Below are 20,776 nucleotides of genomic sequence, written 5' to 3' on the forward strand. Positions count from 1 at the left end.
TCTTAAAAGAGCTCAGCTATAAGCACGTGAAAAGAGAAATGTTTTTAACCTGGATTTAAAACATGAGACACCAGATCAACAACCTGTTCCCAGAGTTTCTATTTATACAAATTTAACATATCAGGTAGAATCCCATGTAAAATATATTAGTAGAGTTAAATTCTGATCATTTTGTCTGTGGAGAGAGTTTTATTGTTTGTAACTGCATACTGTACATGCACATGACATAACAAGCACGTTTTCCAATATGTCTGCATGTATAATACAGTTGTTTTCTCTTTCAGCAGCATCTTGTATAATGTTTTACAGCGACATCCTGTTGTAGTAAATCTCCACATTTACTGTTTGTATTGTCGACTTTGTGGGTGAAGTGTGTTTAATCAGCTGCTCCTCTTTGACCCGCAGGCGTTCCAGAAGGAGCTGGGGAAGAGGACGGGCAGCGTCCAGGCGCTGAAGCGCTCGGCGCGGGACCTGATGGACACGGGCCGCGACGACACGGCCTGGGTCAAAGTTCAGCTGCAGGAGCTCAGCAACCGCTGGGACACGGTGTGCGCTCTGTCCGTCACCAAGCAGACTCGCCTCCAGCAGGCGCTCAAACAGGTCAGACACAGACGGCGTTACTCCAAAACTAAACTTTTTTTTTTGTGATCAGATGTTTTTATTTATATTTTCTTTTTCATTTGCAGTAGGGACATCAACTGTTATGTCAAATAAGCATCACAACACATACTTACATATACCCCCCACCCACCCTTCGGACCATAACCATATAATGGACAGAAATCATAACAGAAGGAAAACAATAAAAATAACAGTAGTAATTAAGAAAATTCAGGCAGGATTAATAAGAATACAAACTGGACAGGGAATGCTGCAATAAATGGTGTTCATTCTGAGTACATCTTGCAAGTCTGGATTTGATTTGATCTGCTGCCATGTGCCAAGATGAGATATTTTGTTGCTTTGCATTATTGATTCGGGCTGTAGATATTTCCAAATAAATAATATCAAGAAAAGTCAAATACCAATGAGAGATGTTAAGCGTGTGCGGTGGTTTCCATCTCATTGCAATGATCTTTTTTGCTGCTGTTAGGCCAGCAAGTAATATTCTTTTTCGATACTGTGATAAATTAATTGTGGATAAGTTATTCAATATAAGCGTTTGAGGGTTTGCTGTTATATATTTTGAGCTGTTAAAGAAGACAATGCAGCTGCAACCTGCTGCCAAAATTCGATGACAGGTTTGCATTCCCAGACCATATGTATGAAAGTCCCTGGCTTATTCTGTGAGCATAAAGTACATAAAAACTAGACTTAATAGAGTATTTGACTCAGTGTCTCCCATGTGGGATTGATGGTTCACTCTCACATTTATTCTGGTTCTGCCCAGTACTGGACAACTGTTGGAGCGACATATTTAACTGGTTCTCTAAGCCCAGTGGTTCTGAAACTTTTTTTTACATCAAGGACCCCTAAATAAAATTTTGAAACAAACACCAGAAATACACAAAAATTGTTCAGAGGCTGAATAACTATAACTAAATAGATCAATTCACATTCAAATTACTGTAGGGTCAATTTGGGGGGAAAATTTAGAGACATTTCTGGAGAAAAGTGGTAAAATTTCTCTCCCCCAAAAAAGTTTAAAAAAAAATCTAGAAAAAACAGGTAAAATAAAAAAAAAGTAAAAAAATTTCTAGAAAAAAATGGTAAAGATTTCTCAATTTTATTTTTTTTTATTCAAAAAAAAAAGTTATTTAGCAATTTATAGAAATAACTGGTAAAACTTTCTTCTTTCTCAAATAAAGTAACAAAAATTCATTAAAAAAATAAAAAAAATAAAAATGTTTGAAAAAATAAAGTAAAGGATGCAAAATTTTCTCAAAAAAAGTAAAAAAAAAAATTCTTTAAAAAAAATCTAAAAAATTTAAATGTTTTTAAAAAAAGAAAAAGAAAAGAAATTCTAGAAAAAGTGGTAAAAATAAAAAGTTTAGGTTGAGGAAAGTTGAGGAAAAAAAGTTGAAATAAAATATAACAAACGGGTGAGAGCCGACCCGATGATGAAGCTCCTTCTCAGGTTTGACCCGTCTCCGTCTCTCTGTCTCTCTGTCTGTCTCTGTCTGTCTCTGTCCGTCAGGCCGAGGAGTTCCGCACGGCGATCCAGGTTCTCCTGGAGTGGCTGTCGGAGGCGGAGCAGACGCTGCGTTTCCGCGGCGTCCTGCCCGAGGAGGCGGAGACGCTGCAGGCGCTGCTGCACACGCACCGAGACTTCATGGGCACGGTGGAGGAGAAGAGGACGGACGTCAACAAGGCGGCCGGGATGGGAGAGGGAATCCTGACGCTCTGTCACCCCGACTCCATCACCACCATCAAACACTGGATCACCATCATCAGGGCGCGCTTCGAGGAGGTGAGTGTGTGTCTGTGTGTGTATGTGTGTGTGTGTGTGTGTGTGTGTGTTTTAGGGCTGCAACTAACGATTCTTTTCATTATCGATTCATCTGTCCATTATTTAAAGGGATAGTTCAACACTTTGGCAAATTGGCCCATTGCCATTATAATCCCTATAGTCATAGCAGTAGGTTCGTTACCTTTAATTGTCGGTGCAAGTGGTAAAATTTCTCCCCCCAAAAAAGTTTTAAAAATGGCTAGAAAAAACAGGTAAAATTTCTAGATTTTTTTTTTTTTTTAAGTTTAAAAAATTCTACAAAAAAATGGTAAATATTTCTCAAAGGAAATTACAAAATTTTTTGAAAAAAATGTAAAATTTCTCAAAAAAAAATTGTTTTGAAAAATTCTAGAAAAAAAATTAAAAGTTACAATTTCTAGAAGAAAACTGGTAAAACTTTCTCGAAAAAAGTAAAAAAAAAAATTTATTTTAAAATAATGTAAAAGAAAAAATGCAAAATTTTCTCAAAAGTTCTCTCAGAGTTGTTTTAGAGGGAAATTCATGCAAAAACTGCTGATGCACGTTGCCTTCAGGGACAGTTTTTCATCAAGCAGTCTCTGTATTTCCCTCTAAAACAACTCTGTGTGGTAACGTTGTGTTATTATCTCATAGCGTGGTGAATGTGCAGCTCACAACTTGTCCACCAGAGCGTTGTGGAGTTGTTGGATTGTGTATTTGATGAGTTTGATGAGGGAAACCAAAGAAATCCCATTAGCCTCCATATAGCGTAGCTCCACTGTTCTAAAAACAGCTTGTACCGACAATTAAAGGAAACGAACCTACTGCTGTGACTATAGGGATTATGGCAATGGGCCAATTTGCCAAAATGTTGAACTATCCCTTTAAACAATTAATCAATTAGTTGTTTGGTCAATAAAATGTAAAAAAAAAAATGTTGAAAATCATCAACCAGTGTTTCACAAACCACCAGACGACGTCCTCAAATGTCTTGTTTTGTCCACAAACCAAAGAGAGACTCAGTTTATTGTCATAAAGGAACAAAGAAACCAGAAATATTCACATTTAAGAAGCTGAAATCAGAGAATTTTGACCTTTTTTTTCTTAAAAACTACTCAAAACGATTATTAGATTATCAAAATAGTTTGTCCGATGAATTGTTGTAGCTCTAGTGTGTGTGTGTGTTTGTTAACTCCTCTCCTTCTCTACAGGTGCTGACGTGGGCCAAGCAGCACGAGCAGCGGCTGGAGACGGCTCTGACCGAGGTGCTCAACAACGCCAACCTGCTGGAGGAGCTGTTGTCGTGGTTACAGTGGGCCGAGACCACCCTGGTCCAGAGAGACACCGAGCCGCTGCCTCAGGACATCCCACAGCTCAAGTCCCTCATCACCGAGCACCAGGTGGGTTTGACTCATCATCACCAACAACAACAACACGACCTGCGACCTCGAGGTGTGTTGTGTGTTTACGTCTGTGACCGTGTGTGTGTGTGTGTGTGTGTGTTCTCAGATGTTTATGGAGGAGATGACCAGGAAGCAGCCGGACGTGGACAAAGTGACAAAGACGTACAAGAGGAAGCCGGCGGAGCCTCCCAGCAGCCTGGCCGAGAGGAGAGGAGCTCGTACGTCCTCTTCTGTTTACTAATATTATGATCCCACTGCAGATGTACAGATTCCTCTCTGACACTGATGCATGTGAACTAGTCTACTTGCCAGCCCATAGGGCCCCATTGTGAACCCGGAAATGTTGAGTACCCCAAAGTTTTATGTTAGAAATATATAGTATGGGTCCCCAGTATTCAGAAACTGCTGGATGCTAACTTATATATATTGGGCAATTAGCGTAACAGACATAATTAGCATAAATTAGCATAATTGCCTATACAGTATGGGCAATATTTCAACAAAATTGACTTGGCTGATCTGGGCAATATTGGAGTGGTTTTTTCTGACATTTTCAAAATTCAAAATGGCTGTCTAAACCGGAAGTGACCAGATTTTGAAATCCATCAAAATCGTCCCACTGGCGGTTAAAATCTGGCCACTTCCGGTTTAGACAGCCATTTTGAATTTTGAAAATGTCAGAAATGGATTCAGCATCATCAATAACCCCTAAAACCACTCCAATATTGGCCAGATCAGCCAAGTCAATTTTGTTGAAATATTGCCCACATAGGCAATTATGCCAATTTATGCTAATTATGTCAATTATGCTAATTGTCCAATATATACAAGTTAGCATCCGGCAGTTTCTGAATACTGGAGACCCATACTATATATTTCTAACATAAAACTTTGGGGTACTCAACATTTCCGGGTACTCATTGTTGGCAAGTAGACTAAATTAGGGATGTGAACATTCACCGATTCATATCGTTGGTCCGATATAAACATATGCGATGCGACTGCACCGGTAGATTCAGGCTACATCGGACATAATTTATGGTTGAATTTGCGATGCATCTCTTCTAGCCTGTCTACATCGGTCAATTCCATGGTTAAATCGATCGTTTCATTTTCCGAGGCAACCTGAACGCACCATCTTGGAAGCCGTGCGCAGCCTCCTGCCCATGCTCTGACAGCTGCAGCTGTAGTCAGAAAAGTAAACAGTCTGAGTGAAGCGACGGGTCAATACTTGGCCGTCACCCGCTGTAACTAGGAGGAGGGCCTTTGTATAAGCCTACTATTTATTCCCTCTAGACCAGGGGTTCTCAACTAGTCTCACTCTGGGCTCCACATTGTCCCATGGTCATTAAGTCGCGACCCACTTTCATAGAATTCAAACCAAGATTTTTTTTTTTAAAGCCTTTAAAAACTCATTTTGCTCTTTATTGAGCAAAGTGCATTTCAGAGCACATGAATGAAACTGAGGAGTTACCATGACAACTGCATGTACGGAAGTGAATAAAAAAATATCAAACTGCACAAAATGGAGACCAACAAAATGATATATTTGACTTCTAATGCATCTCTGCATTCAGAGCATATTCACTAAAGTGAATAAATATCAAATTGCACAAAATAAAGACCCACAAAACAAAATAAGATTCACTGCATTCAGGCCACATTAATAAGAAACTGATATCTTTGCGTTCAGAGCAAATGGAGCAAATAATAAGAAAGTGAGGAGCATTACAACTGCATGTGTTCACGTGTCTCGTGTGCCTTTCAATATAAAAGACATGTCTAACATCAGATGTGCATTAAATATTATTTACTTTTTTGACCAGCTGTCCGCGACCCATCCAGAACGGGTCTAGACCCACTTTTGGGTCCCGACCCACCAGTTGAAAACCACTGCTCTAGACTGTACCTTTCAAATATGATTTATTGGTTTGCCCTGTAAAAATTAACCAAATATAGGCTACATACCCTCAAATTGATACAGGCAGTAAAGCAGAATAGTGGTATTGAGGTAATAAACCTGATGTGGGAAGAAACTCTCATATCACAACTGTATCAAACATATCGAACCAGATCTCTTTGTAATTAAGTCATATCGTTATCAAATCTCATTTGAATCGTATCGTGAACAGGAGTGAATCGTATCGCATCGTATCGACGGGAGCTTCAGTGTATCGTTAATGTATCGTATCGGTGGCAGCGTATCGAGATGCGTATTGAATCGGCCTCAGTGGTGGAGATATACAACCCTAATGTGACTGTGTGTGTGTGTGTGTGTGTGTGTGTGTGTGTGTGTGTGTGTGTGTGTGTGTGTGTGTGTGCGTGCAGGTCGACAGCAGCAGCAGCAGCAGCAGCAGACGGCGGCCATGCCGGTCTCTGGAGGAGCAGCAGGAAACCCCCGCCTCACCCAGCTGTGCGCCCGCTGGCAGCAGGTCTGGCTGCTGGCGCTCGACCGCCAGCGCAAACTGAACGACGCCCTGGACCGGCTGGAGGAGCTGAAGGAGTTCGCCAACTTCGACTTCGACGTGTGGAGGAAGAAGTACATGCGCTGGATGAACCACAAGAAGTCCCGCGTCATGGACTTCTTCCGCCGCATCGACAAGGACCAGGACGGGAAGATCACGCGCCAGGAGTTCATCGACGGCATCCTGGCTTCGAGTACGACCACGTTCAAGTTTTAATCCAGTGGTGTAGTAGTCTATGTACATACTCAGTATACCCACTGAAAAGGCATAAATATTTCAGTAAATCCACTACAACAAAACTATCTAACTAATAGATACGGTAGTTAGTTAATAGATAGTCTAAACTGGGAGGGTTGACAGGGTTCAAGGGGGTCCACAACTTTTTCTGGAAATGTTACCACTTTTTCCTAGAATTTTTTCACTTTTTTTCACTTTTTTAATTATTGTTTTAATTTTTTTTCCTTTTCTTTTAGAAATTTTACCACTTTTCCTAGAATTTTTGGGAGAAATTTTACCAGTTTCTTCTCAATTTTTACTATTTATTTATTTAAAGAGATTTTATCCCTTTTTGTATTATTGTTTGCCCGCCCCTTTTTTTTGGAGAAATTTTACCACATTTTTCTATAATTTTTTTAAAAAATTTAGTGTAATTAGAGTAATTTTACCAGTTTCTTCTCAATTAAAAAAAAAACTTTTTACTATATACTATTTTTACTTTTACCACTTTTTTTTATTATTGTTTGACTTCTTTGACTTTTTTTTTTTTTGAAATTTTACCACTTTTCCTAAAATTTCTTTGAGAAATGTTACCAGTTTCTTCTAAAAAATTTAAAACTTTTTTTTTTTTTTTTTGAAATTTTACCACTTTTTCTGAGAAATTTTACCCGATTTTTCTAAAAAAAATAAAATAAAAAAAAATTGCACATTTTTACCACTTTTTTCTAGAAATGTTTCAACTTTTTTTTGAGAAATTGTACCACTTTTTTCCAGAAATTTCTCTATAATCTTTCAAAAATGTACGCCTAATTTAAACGTACATTGATTGTTTGTGTATTTCTGGTGTTGGCTTTAAAATTTTGTCCAATGGGGGTCCGTGGTAGTAGTATGTACAGTTTACCACCTAAAAAGCAGTTTACCCACTACAAAAAATTAGACTACACCACTGGTTTAATCTATTTAATTTCATTAAATCTGGATTCTCATCGTCCTCTCCTTCTTCCCTGCAGAGTTCCCCACCAGTAGGCTGGAGATGACGGCGGTGGCCGACATCTTTGACCGAGACGGGGACGGTTACATCGACTACTACGAGTTCGTGGCTGCTCTTCACCCCAACAAGGACGCCTACAGACCCACCACCGACGCCGACAAGATCGAGGACGAGGTACAAAACAAAACAAAACCCACGCGCACACTCTAGCTTTATTATTCTAACTTATTTACTAAGTATACGTTAAGCTTTGCTACATTTTATTTATAACTCATCCGATATTTATTCTATTTATTTACTTTTTATTAAAGGAAAGAAATGAAATGGATGATGAAGCTGTGAGGCCTCGTCTTCCTCTTTGTTTACAGATGTTCACCATCCTCTTTGTGTTTTTAGAGACTGTGTGAGCCTCACTGTTACTGGGTTTACTGGGAGATTCATAAAATATTATTGTGATTTCAGAACATGATACTCAAGCAGGCGGAGGCTCAAGAGTCAGTCGCTCTCCTCCTCTTTCTACCTCATTATACTGTATATTTTTTTAAATAATGAGCTGTAGGAGCTTCATCAGAGTCAGGAAAAGTTTTATTCTCAGTGCACTCAGATACATTTTATCTAAGAACTTGTGAATTTCTAACGCAGTGAAGTGAAAAGCCTCTCAAAATCAGAATTATCACAGAGCTCCCAATGTAAAAATGACTGAATATCAACAGTAGAGTCAGGAAAAACAAAGATATGGGTAGATAAAAATACTTCTATACAATAAAATATGTGAAAATAACATCACATCAATAATATCATATAATATAGATTGTGTGGTGGCGTTCAAAGCCAGTGGGAATTTAGAGTTTCATTCCCATAAACAATAATTTGGACTCAGAAAGTATCGATAACAGTAAAAACTGACTGAGTTATAATGATATTTAAGGTGAGTCTTATAGTGCAGAGTGTGTGTAACCTGAGCTCACACACACACACACACACACACATATTCCTGAGACCATGTGACATGTTGTGTGTTGTTGTGTGTTGTTGTGCAGGTGACTCGCCAGGTGGCTCAGTGTAAATGTGCCAAGAGGTTCCAGGTGGAGCAGATCGGAGAAAACAAATACCGGGTGAGTTTGAGTTCAGTTTAATATCATTTATACCAAATATACATATATAAATATATATAAATATCACAAATAAACTGTTATTTAATGTTAATGTTTATTATAATGAATTCATTTTTTAGATCTGAGTCAGAACTTTAAGACGTTTAATCACACGAACTTTCAGAAAATAAAAGTTTGACTCATTTTATTCTAACCGGCTGTTCATTAATTAACATCTGTCACATCTCAACGTCACTTCACAGCATCTTAACGTGTGTGTGTGTGTGTGTGTGTGTGTGTGTGTCACATCATGACCTCATGGTGTATTTATCACTGTCTGTTAACGTGAACGTTGTTTTTATAACATGTTAATAACTGCAGGATGATGATGAGCTGTCATCTTCATCATCGTCTTCATCATCGTCATCGTCATCACAGCATTAACAGAGTCGTGTAAATGAGACGCCACAGATACACAAAAAATAAACAGAGGGGCTGCTGGGAAACGAGGAGGTGGCGTTCAAAGCCAGTGGGAATTTAGAGTTTTATTCCAACACACTAGAGTTTGGATTCTGTTTTCCACCAGAAATGAACAAAAACAGTAAAAACCTTTAGAATAAACATGATTTTAGTTAATTTGACTGAAAAATTGCAATAATTCCAACTAATTGTGAATATTTTTAAGGATTTAAAGTGAATCTAAACAAAGACTGATGGAAGGAGGAGGTTTTAAATGAACCTCAGTCACTTTATGGAGAGACATCATTTAAACTTAAGCATAAAAATACTAAACTAAAGTTGTTAAAACTAAAAACCGCCCCCAGAGAGCAGTGACAGAGTTTTATCTTCCTCCCAGTGAGTCTTGTGTATCTGTGCATCATTTTACAGCGGCAACAAACTCTTTAACGGTTCACAGCAGCTTCTACTGGATCGGCCATCACTACCACTGCTGCAGTGTGTGTGTGTGTGTGTGTGTATATATATATGTGTGTGTGTGTCTTCACCATCATTATCCACTGGGTAATGACTCCCGGTGTCTCGCCAGGGCCGTTGCTATGAATTCTGGGCCCCCTTAAAGAATACTAAAGTGGGCCCCTCCCCCTAACTTTTCCTTTTTTTTTTTCTTAGACTACGTATGTATTATCATTTTTTATTTAGCCTTCTTTGTTTTGATGCTAATGCAGCATTACACTGCAAAAACTCAAGTATCTTACCAAGAATATTTGTCTTATTTCTAGTCAAAATGTAATTTCTAGTCAAAACAAATCTCATTCTACTTAAAATAAGACACATCATATTAAAAGCAGCTTGTTTTTAGACACTTTTTACTTCTTTCAAGCAGATTTTCACTTGGAATAAGTAGAAAAAATCTGATAGTGGAGCAAGTTTTTCTTCCTTATTACAAGCACAAAAAACTTACTTTCACTGGCAGATTTTTCTATTTATTGTGAATTTAAGTGAAAATTATATAAAAACAAGTTAATTTTTAGGTAATGAGTCTTATGTTAAGTGGAAAGAGATTAGTTTTGACTAGAAATTAGACATTTGGACAAGAAATAAGACAAATATTCTTGGAAAGATGTTGAGTTTTTACAGTGTACTATGAGTATTAGTCAGGGTCTTACGCAGAATAAATCAGTCATACAAAGATTAGACTACTGGGGTTTTTTATGGGCCCCACTGGGCGCTGGGCCCCTAGAGTTATCATCACCTTTCTCCCCTATACAACGGCCCTGTGTCTCGCTGCTGCAGGACACTGGACACGCTCATCCATCGAAACTCACGTTTTGTGTGTCTGGCTTCACTTCACTTCACTTCCCTCCACTCTCAACTCTCTTTCACTCTTCATATCATAACACACACACACTTCTCTCTGCTGCATCTGTTTCTTTCTCGCTGCAACACTAATTCTCAGCTCCAGTAACACAAACACAAACACACACACACACACACACTTCAGATCTTGTGCATAGATCAATAAACACATGTTTCTTTCTCCTCCTCCTCCTCCTCCTCCTCCTCCTCCTCCTCCTCCTCCTCCTCTGCTCCGTGTCTTCTGGATTTATTCTAGTTCTTCCTCGGAAACCAGGTAAAGTGCCTCTCGCTGCTGCGTGGTGTGTAATGCGTGTAATGTGTGTGACGTGTGGCGTTCTGTGGATGTGTGAAATCTGCTTCACGCTCTTCCACCGATGGAGTTCTGTCAGAAAAGTCACATTTTTCTCTATTATATTATAATATAATAATAATAAACTGTATTGCTATAGCACCTTTTTTTTAAACAAATTACAATGTGATGTTCATATAAAATCATTTAAGATGCATAAAACAAGGAGAAAATAGCGACTCATCCAATGAAAAGTAATAAAATAAAAGTCATGAGGTATTTAAAACTGAAAACATTTCAAAATAAAAGCCTGACAAAATAAAAAAACAACATAAAATAGGTCGCCTAGTGTGTTAAAGACGCCTCTGAGCCGGCTCACCTGAGGTCCACAGGTGGGCTGCTCCAGAGTCTGGAGGGGGGGCGTTGATAGCAAAAGCTTTAAAGGGATAGTTCAACATTTTGGCAAATTGGCCCATTGCCATAATCCCTATAGTCATAGGAGGCTAATGGGATTTCTTGGTTTCCCTCATCAAACTCATCAAATATACAATCCAACAACTCCACAACGCTCTGGTGGACAAGTTGTGAGCTGCACATTCACCACGCTATGAGATAATAACACAACGTTACCACACAGAGTTGTTTTAGAGGGAAATTCATGTAAAACCGCTGATGCACGTTGCCTTCAGGGACAGTTTTTCATCAAGCAGTCTCTGAATTTCCCTCTAAAACAACTCTGTGTGGTAACGTTGTGTTATTATCTCATAGCGTGGTGAATGTGCAGGTCACAACTTGTCCACCAGAGCGTTGTGGAGTTGTTGGATTGTGTATTTGATGAGTTTGATTAGGGAAACCAACCAAGAAATCCCATAATGAGCCTCCGTAGCGTAGCTCTGAGCAGCTCACGGCTCTGCTCCGCCGTTCTAAAAATAGCTTGCACCGACAATTAAAGGTAACAAACCTACTGCTATGACTATAGGGATTATGGCGATGGGCCAATTTGCTAAAAATGTTGAACTATCCCTTTAAATCAGCAATCAGTGAAGTGCAGCAGCTAGATCAGCAGTGATGCGTTCAAATCCTCTAGGAAAAAGAGATCGATGTCGCTGCAGCATTTTAAATCAGCTAAAGACGATGTCATGTGATATTATATTAAACAATTCAAAGAAAAAGCAGCAGCAGAACTCCTCGGTGTCTGAGCAGCGTGAGCAGCCTTCACCCTCCTCTTCTTCCTCTTCCTCCTCCTCCTCCTCTTTCTCTCCGTGTGACTCGCTGTGATTTGTTTGGTGTTGAAAGCGACAAATTGCAGAATGTGGAGCCGGCGACAGCGACATGGCTGCGGGGGTAATTAGTGGTGAGGTGATGTGTAGTCTGCTCTCTGGACTGAAGCTGAATCAAACTCAAACTGCTGCTGAGATGGACCAGGAACTCCTTCTCCTTCTTCTCCTTCTTCCTCTCCTTCCTCTTCTGAGTGCTGGTTTCTCCTAGTGTGAACGATTCGACTGTAATTTTTTTATTTAGTTTTTATCTTGTGATAACTCTTGGGTGTGAGAAGCAGCCGAGGCTTCTCTCCTGTGACTGATTCTTCCTTTAGATCTGGTGGTTGATGATTGATAATTGATCGGCTCTGTCTGTCGGTGCATGTTTCCTCCGTCGGTGCATGAAGTAGAAGAAACGGTTCAGAGGTCGACCCTGAATATATCAACTCTGGTATATCAACTCTGGTTTCACTCACTGAGTTTCTCTTCGTCTTCTCTCTGCTTCATCCAATCCCTTCTCTCCTCCTCTTCTCTTCCTCCTCTTCTCTTCTTCCTGCTCTTCCTCCTCCTCAGTTCGGCGACTCTCAGCAGCTGCGTCTGGTGCGGATCCTTCGCAGCACAGTGATGGTGAGAGTCGGAGGAGGGTGGATGGCGCTGGACGAGTTCCTGGTGAAAAACGACCCGTGCAGAGGTGAGAGCTGTTCACACACACACACACACACACACACACACACACACACACACACACACACACACACACACACACACTTTCTCTCTGTGTGTACGTCCATGTTGGAGGTTCCTGCTCACACACACACAAAGACACACATACACACACACACACCGTCGTCCTCTGTCTCTCATTCACGTGCGTCCAGAGTCGGACCGGCATCAGGGTGAATTTTTTAACATAAAGTTTTTTGACTTGAATTAAAAGTTTTAATTAACATTTATACTGAGCAGCAAATATCATATAAATATAGATATCAAATATACATAGATATACATAGATATATATGTATGTATAGGGTTATTTTACAGTTCAACAAACAACTTGTAGATGTAAGAACACATTTTAAATAATTGACTATCAAAACTGAAATTAATTTATATAAATAAAGACTTTTCATATTCATCATAATATAGATACAATGAATAGATGTATTTAAGATGGGAAATGTAAGATTCAAATGTATAAAGGTACAAAATTATTGTTTACTAATGTTAAAATGTTATTTTTTACTGTTTGGACAGATGTTACAGATGTTGTTTAGGTCATTGGGTCACAGTGTCCTTGGATGATTTGTCTTTTTCTTTGTTTAACTTAATTTTTATGTAGGTTTTACCAACAACAAGATAATACACACATGCTTTTCCCATTGACAGTTGCACATAGTTTTTCTACTGATATGCAAATATTGAACGAAAAACAACTACATAATAACATAAATATACTATATATTTTTTTTTTTTTGAAATGCAATCTGTTTTTTCTGATAAAGTAATAAAACAAAACAAGAACCAGGAGGTAGAAGTGTTTTTTCCTGCTGCAGCTGTTGCAGACACAAACAAAGAGTTGAGTTGTTTCTGTTTTCAATGGGTTTTTTATAACGTCGGTCCGACTCCGGCTCAGTCACATGACTCCACATACTTCTACATGTTTGCTCCTGCACTGAGCTGTGAGTGGCAGGTCTGAGATCAGCAGCAGCAGCAGCAGCAGCAGCAGCAGCAGCAGCAGCAGCAGTGTATTATTGACTTGTCCTGTCAGCAGGTGACTGTGGAGCCGTCTCACGTTTCTCTGCAGTGTTTCCTCCCACTGACGTCGTCGCAGCGGCTCCTCAGAGCGGCAGCGGTATTTCTCTCTATCATCATCATCATCATCATCATCATCTCCTCTCACCCTGAACCTCCCAGACCTCCTCCTCCTCCCCAAACCCCCCTCCCCTCCCCTCCCATCCATCCATCCATCCATCCACCCCCTCTCCCTCAAAGAAATAAAAGAAAAGAGAGAGAAGCGTCGTCCATGCTGTCGACCCTGAAGGAGCTCGATCATCGTCTTTATCTGTGTTCACTAGTCTGGGCCGGTTCTCTTCTCCTCTGTCTTCTCTCTCTCTCTCTCTGGTTTATTTATTCATTCTTTCTTGAATATAACAGTGGTATTGCATGGTGCATGATCCTCAGTTCTCCTCTCTCCTTCTTCTCCTTCTTCTTCTTCCTTCCCCCCCTCCCTCCCTTTTTCCTTCCTTCTTTCCTTCTTCCTTCTTCTCTTTCCTCAGTGCAACATCCAGGACTTAAGATCCTCCGCTCCGATTCCAGTAGCTCCATCTCATCTCGTATAGGTTGGACTTCTCCTCTATCTCCTTCGCTTTCACTCTCTCCCTAACTGCTCGTCTTCTCCCCGTCACCTTTGGTTTGGGTTGGTTGGTTTGTTTGTTTGTTTGTTTGTTTGATTCTTGGACTCTCAGACTTCTTCCTCCTCTTCTTCTTTTTCCTCTCTTCTTCATCTTCTGTTCTTCCTCGGTATCTTTTCATCCATTTAAATCTCCTCTAACTCTTCTGCTTCTTCTCCTCCTCTTCTTCCTTGACATCTTAGCTGTGTTCGAAATCATCCACTCATTCACTCACTCCCTATCCCCTACATCGTGTATATGATATAGTGCACTACATCATATATATACATAGATAGATAGATAGATAGATAGATAGATAGATAGATAGATAGATAGATAGATAGATAGATAGATAGATAGATAGATAGATAGATAGATAGATAGATAGATAGATAGATAGATAGATAGATAGATACACGATGTAGGAAACGACGGGAGGAGAATTCGGACACTACACAGTGATTTTCTGAACGTGGTTGCATCAGCAGATGCTACAGGTGTTAGCCTACTGCTGTGACGGAAGCAGACGCACCGAGAATCATGTAAACAAACAGGACACATAAAATAAAATAAGAAAAACCGAAAACCGACACTTGTGGGAACATTTGAGGATGTGATTCTGCGTGGTTGTGTCTCTCGGACAATAAACTGTTGAAATATAGGAAGTTTGGTTTGGTCGACTACTGTTGTGTGTCCCAACTGTGAGCCGCTAACGGCTCTGTGGCTATTAGCTTAGCTCGTTAGCTGGTATTTAATATTCTACCACAGTTTCTTCATTAGATTGATTTAATGCTGCCTGTTATTGTTGGGATGCTGCTGCCCAACTCCTGCTTCCCGGGCAAACGGAGCGAAGGCAAATACGTCTGAGGAGTTTACTGCTAAATAACCTAAAGAAAAACTTAGCTAACATGCTAATTAGCTTGCAAAACACCACCGCATTGCATTGTGGGATACATACGGGAGTAGAAAGTAGTGTTCATCGCTTGTTCATTCAATTTGGCGGTGCATTGTGGGTGTTTTCTCGTCCACTAGTACTACATAGTGGATGAAATTAATCGCGGAGAATTCGAACAACACTACAAAATGGCGAACACACAATATACACTGCTCAAAAAAATAAAGGGAACACTTAAACAACACATTGTAACTCCAAGTATATCACACCCGTGTGAAATCAACCTGGGATGATCATTTTGATTATGTTATGTTGTTCTCAACACACTCTACTATATATTGAATAACGATTTTAAACTGCAATATTTCATTAATTGAGATCTAAGATGTGTTGTTTAAGTGTTCCCTTTATTTTTTTGAGCAGTGTAGTTAGTGCACTACATCCGTGATAGAGGGAGATTTACAACACAGCTCTTCTCTTCCATTTATGTCCTCCATCTTTTCTCCTTCTTCTTCCTCTTCTCTTGTTTGGGTCTGTGGGTTTGGCCTTGTTGCTGTGCCTTGCTGACTGTGATCACCTGACTAACGTGATGTTCCCCCTCCTCCACTGTCCTGCTCTTCCTCTTCCTCCTCCTGCTCTTCCTCCTCCTCCTCCTCCTCCTGCTCTTCCTCCTGCTCCTCCTCCTCCTCTTCCTCTCCGGCTGTCTCGCTCTTTGCTGCTCTGACGTTTTCCTGACCTTGTTCACGTTTCAGGGGTCACTGACAACAGGTCCGGACCCCCAGCAGTCGGCTGTGTGTGTGTGTGTGTTGATGGTTACAAGTGATGTTTAAGGAGGATTTTTTTCTGCCGTCTTGACTCCACTAACCAGCCTGTGTTTGTGCGTGTGTGTTTGTGTGTGTGTGCGTGTGTGTGTGTGTGTGTGTGTGTGTGTGTGTGAGTGTGAGACTTTCTTCATCCCACCATGAGCATGCAGTTATTTCACATTGTCTCTTGTGTCTCTCAGTGACAGTCACTCCTGGCTATTTCTGCTGCCGAGGTATCTACTCCCTCTCTTCCTCTCTGTCTGTCTCTCACTCCATCTCATCCCTCCATCTCTCTCACTCCTCATCCATCTGTCCATCCGTCCGTCCGTCAGTCTCCATCTTTAAAGGGATAGTTCAACATTTTGGCAAATTGGCCCATTGCCATTATAATCCCTATTATAGTCATAGCAGTAGGTTCGTTACCTTTAATTGTCGGTGCAAGCTGTTTTTAGAACGGCGGAGCAGAGCCGTGAGCTGCAGGGATTTCTTGGTTTCCCTCATCAAACTCATCAAATACACAATCCAACAACTCCACAACGCTCTGGTGGACAAGTTGTGACCTGCACATTCACCACACTATGAGATAATAACACAACGTTACCACACAGAGTTGTTTTAGAGGGAAATTCATACAAAACCAGCTGATGCACGTTGCCTTCAGGGACAGTTTTTCATCAACAGTCTCTGCATTTCCCTCTAAAACAACTCTGTGTGGTAACGTTGTGTTATTATCTCATAGCGTGGTGAATGTGCAGCTCACAACTTGTCCACCAGAGCGTTGTGGAGTTGTTGGATTGTGTATTTGATGAGTTTGATGAGGGAAACCCAAGAAATCCCATAATGAGCCTCCGTAGCGTAGCTCTGAGCAGCTCACGGCTCTGCTCCGCTGTTCTAAAAATAGCTTGCACCAACAATTAAAGGTAACGAACCTACTGCTATGACTATAGGGATTATGGCAATGGGCCAATTTGCCAAAATGTTGGACTATCCCTTTAACCACAGCTGTCCTCCGTGTGTCTATGTATATATATATATATAACTATATATGTGTGTGTGTGTGTGTGTTCAGTTTCTAACTGTGGTCGTGGGGCGTTGATGTCAGTCTTGTCTTTGCGCCACACGTCTGCGTCATGCTTCCCTCACTCACTGACACAAAAAAAGAGAAAAAAAAGCAGGATTTGGTCAACCCCCGGTCTTTTTTTATCTTTTATTTTAAAACAACTTTTAAAGTTGAAAAGCAAATGACAAAAAAAAATTATTATTATTATTTTTTAATCATTTATTTTTCCTCCTCCTCTCAGTAAACACAGACCTGGGCGTGGCCAGCCTGGGTTTCTAATAACGCTGCTTCCTTTAAATGTGATGGCTGGGTGGTGGTTGGTCGGTCGGGCGGTGTGTGTGTGTGTGTGTTGGTTTGTGTGTGTGTGTGTGTGTGTGTGTGTGTGTGTGTGTGTGTGTGTGTGTGTTGGTTGGTTGGTGGGAGACACAATTACAGGGTGCACCTGGCTGGATGGATGGCTGGCTGGCGTTTCTAAGTGGGGGAGGGGCGTAATTGCAGGGTGCACCCGTGTTTTTTTATTTTTTTATTTTATTTTTTTTCGTTTTGACTTGCGCTGCTGTTGGGTTGCTAGGCGACGGTGGCCGTGAGGCTGCTAGTGGAAGTTGCAAACCGCTGCTAACGGCTAGCTGCAGCCTCTCCTCTCCTCTTTTTACTTTACTTTCACACTCCATCTTTCACTTTTTCATCTTGTTTCCTCTCTATGTTCTTTCTCTTTCTCTCTCGTCTTCTCCTTCTCTATATTTTTCAGTTATCTCTCTCTTCCTCTCTCTCTTTCTTTCTTCTCTTTCTCCTCTTTCATCTCTCTCTCTCTCTCTCTGGCTGGCTTGTTGTCGTCTGCTGGCGCTGCTGCACTTCTTTCTGTCGGAGAATGCTGCTCAGTGTCTTTTATGAAGGACGGAGAAACCCTGGGTCTCTCCTGAAAAACCATAAACCAGGCATGACCTCCACCCCCCCAACCCCCCCACCCCCAACCCCTCCCCTCCCCACACATGTATTTATACACTCAGTGTGTATAGACTACTACACACACACCGCAGGGCTGAGATGCTCCATCGCAGCAAGAAGAGAAAATGAAGTGAAGTTGGAAATTTAAAAAAAAAACGAGAGAAGAGAGGCTGTGCTTTAGCCCCCCCCATGACCCCGCCCCTGCCCCCCCTCCCCCGCCATCGGCTGCCCGCCACCCTCACCTGGTTCTTAAAGCAAATACGCAATGAAAGTTTATGTCGCTTTTTTTTTTTTCTAACAAGAGAAAAAAAGTTCAACGTTTTGTGAAACTCACTTATTTGCTGCCTCAGCTAATTAGCCTAGCCACATGCTAATTAGCTTAGCTTAGCTTAGCTTAGCTTCCGCCTGCTGTTTTCCATCCATCCATGTATTTTATAATATTTAACTCCCTCAGTGTCGACTGTGTCTCCTCATTCATCCAATAATTACAAAATATGAGCATCGATTTAACAGCTTCTTCCTCTTCTGTGAATTAATAATATCGAACTTCTTTTGAATATTTTTTGGTATTTTAGGGATTTTTCTTTTCATTAATAAAAGTATAAAATCACAACCTTAATCTATACTTACATTTAAATGTTTGTTTTTTTTAAAAGGAAAATAACAAAACAGAAAAACCTAAGTAGGTTTTTCTGTTTTGTTATTTTCCTTTTCTTACAGTCATAATTGATACCCAAGGTTTATACATATCATTAGCCTATTTATGAGACCTCATGGCTCATAATACACTTTAATAAGAGCCACTTTATTTCTCAATAATATGATTCCCAACAGCGTTGTCTAGGTGAGAAGTTTGATTTAGTCTGATGCTAAGCTAAGCTAATTCTGACTCTCAGCGACAAAGTAAATGAGTGTACAATGAGTGTTTTTTTCCAAAACGCTGAACTGAACTGAACGTTTCCTGTAAAGAAAATGAGCTTCAGCGTTTGAAAGAGGAAGTTTCCACTAGTTTTTTTCTTGTGTCTAACTTTCGTTGCGTATCTAATGATCTCAACCAAAGTGCACTTACGACCCCCCCCCTCCCCGACCCCCCCAACCTCCTGACCCAACCCCCCCCCCCCCCCCCCCAAAAAAAAACCATGTGTCCCACTTAGGGATGCACATTTTGAAAAATTTTTCTGACCGATAACCGACGCTCGTTAACCGATTATTAACCGTTAACCGATAAGATTAAGAGGCTTGCGGCGCACAGCAAAAAAAAAAATTATCGCTTATTTTATCGCTAAAAACAAGGCCTTAATTGGCATTAAAATGTCTTAAATTAATTTTTCAAAGGTCTTAAAAATGTTAACACATGGTAAGTGGTATTTTATGGTTGTAATTAGTCTCAAATCTCAAAATAATTGGTAACATTGCGACATAGAGAAGTTAGTGGCGGCCGTCAACGCTAAATTTCTCACCGCCACCAGCTCCCGAGTCAGTGGTTGTTTTTTTTTCAGACTTTTTATGCATTTATTTTGAAAGGACAGCTGGAAAGAGACACAATCCAATGTTCATGTAGCAGTCACTTTACCTTGGATCACATAGGAAAGTGGGTAAAATTGTCCCTATAACCCTATGTAATAGATGTGGTGTTTTTTTTTCTTTTTTCTGCATTTGTCGGTCTTAAATTTCATTTCAAGTGGCTTTAAAAAAAAGTCTCAAAAAGTCTTAAAAAGTCTTAAATTTAACTTGGCTTAAGCTGTAGGAACCCTGTTGTTATCGGTTAACGGTTAAACGGTTAATCATGTGCATCCCTATAGTCCAACTCAACGTGCACTCTCAAATGAAACATGCACGGACTCTTGATGTCTGCAGCCAAAGGAAGCACTGGCTCTCTCCCTCACGCTGCTCGCTGCCTCTGCCGCCCCCTGCTGGAGGGGCAACTACAAGCCCTCCACCTCGCCCTCCTACCCTCCCTCCCCCCTCCTCCCCCCCCAACTCCCACCACCTCCTCAGCAGCTCATTGGTTCTCCTGTGTGTCCTGTCTCTCCTGTTTCCTGTCCCCCAGCGCGCGGCCGCACCAACCTGGAGCTGCGGGAGAAGTTCATCCTTCCCGAGGGAGCGTCGCAGGGTCTCGCCGCGTTCCGCTCCCGAGGACGGCGCTCCAAGCCGGGCTCCCGGAACGCCTCGCCCACCCGCTCCTCCTCCTCCGCCTCCCACAGCGGGGCCTCGCTGCCCTCCGCGCCCTCGGCCCCCGCCACGCCCACGGCCTCGGCATCGTCCAGGGTGAGAACCAGAACCAGAACCAGCATTTATCTCACACACACACACACACATACACACACCTGAGCGTCCATCTTTGCACACACACTCAATAACATTCATCCTCTGTTGTGTGTCAGAGATCCTCACGCTCATGTTGTTTGTGATGTTTTCATGTGTCATCACTGTTGTCTGGTTACCGTTAGGGGTGTAACGATTCGATTTAAAAAAAACGATTCGATTCCATTTCACGATTCATGGTTGCCGATGCGATTAAAGGACGATCTTGGTTCATTGATCTTGGTTCATTTAGAACAGGGGTCTCCAACCTTTTTTCCTCTGAGAGCTACTTTTACAAAATGAAAATGGCCGAGAGCTACTCATGTTTTGTAACATTAAAACAAAACTGTTTCCCACTCTTCATGAAAATAGTAGATTATGTTTTGAAGCAGTACTAAAGAACTTTCAGTTTTGGTTGAGTTTGGCGGCGCCTGTGGACC

At 40.9% G+C, this 20,776-nt stretch overlaps 1 protein-coding gene across 19 annotated transcripts in view; it reads left to right on the plus strand.

Annotated features, from left to right (window-relative positions):
• LOC146977887 (microtubule-actin cross-linking factor 1-like) overlaps positions 1 to 20,776 on the plus strand; it is a 356,186-nt gene that overhangs the window by 328,846 nt on the left and 6,564 nt on the right. For 11 of the 19 annotated variants that reach the window (XM_085790655.1, XM_085790669.1, XM_085790650.1 and 8 more), the window contains 12 exons: positions 406 to 600; positions 2,138 to 2,410; positions 3,619 to 3,807; positions 3,917 to 4,028; positions 6,139 to 6,468; positions 7,502 to 7,656; positions 8,523 to 8,597; positions 10,648 to 10,665; positions 12,513 to 12,630; positions 14,216 to 14,278; positions 16,228 to 16,260; positions 20,083 to 20,300. In XM_085790655.1, the coding sequence (XP_085646781.1) occupies positions 406 to 600; positions 2,138 to 2,410; positions 3,619 to 3,807; positions 3,917 to 4,028; positions 6,139 to 6,468; positions 7,502 to 7,656; positions 8,523 to 8,597; positions 10,648 to 10,665; positions 12,513 to 12,630; positions 14,216 to 14,278; positions 16,228 to 16,260; positions 20,083 to 20,300 (1,779 nt within the window). The remainder of the gene's footprint in view (positions 1 to 405; positions 601 to 2,137; positions 2,411 to 3,618; positions 3,808 to 3,916; positions 4,029 to 6,138; positions 6,469 to 7,501; positions 7,657 to 8,522; positions 8,598 to 10,647; positions 10,666 to 12,512; positions 12,631 to 14,215; positions 14,279 to 16,227; positions 16,261 to 20,082; positions 20,301 to 20,776) is intronic. The other 8 variants (XM_085790661.1, XM_085790652.1, XM_085790654.1 and 5 more) reach the window with 5 other exon arrangements.

Source organism: Trachurus japonicus, chromosome 11 (genome assembly GCF_045865225.1).
Source record: "Trachurus japonicus isolate A0001 chromosome 11, Traja_1.0".
NCBI classification, from domain to species: domain Eukaryota; kingdom Metazoa; phylum Chordata; class Actinopteri; order Carangiformes; family Carangidae; genus Trachurus; species Trachurus japonicus.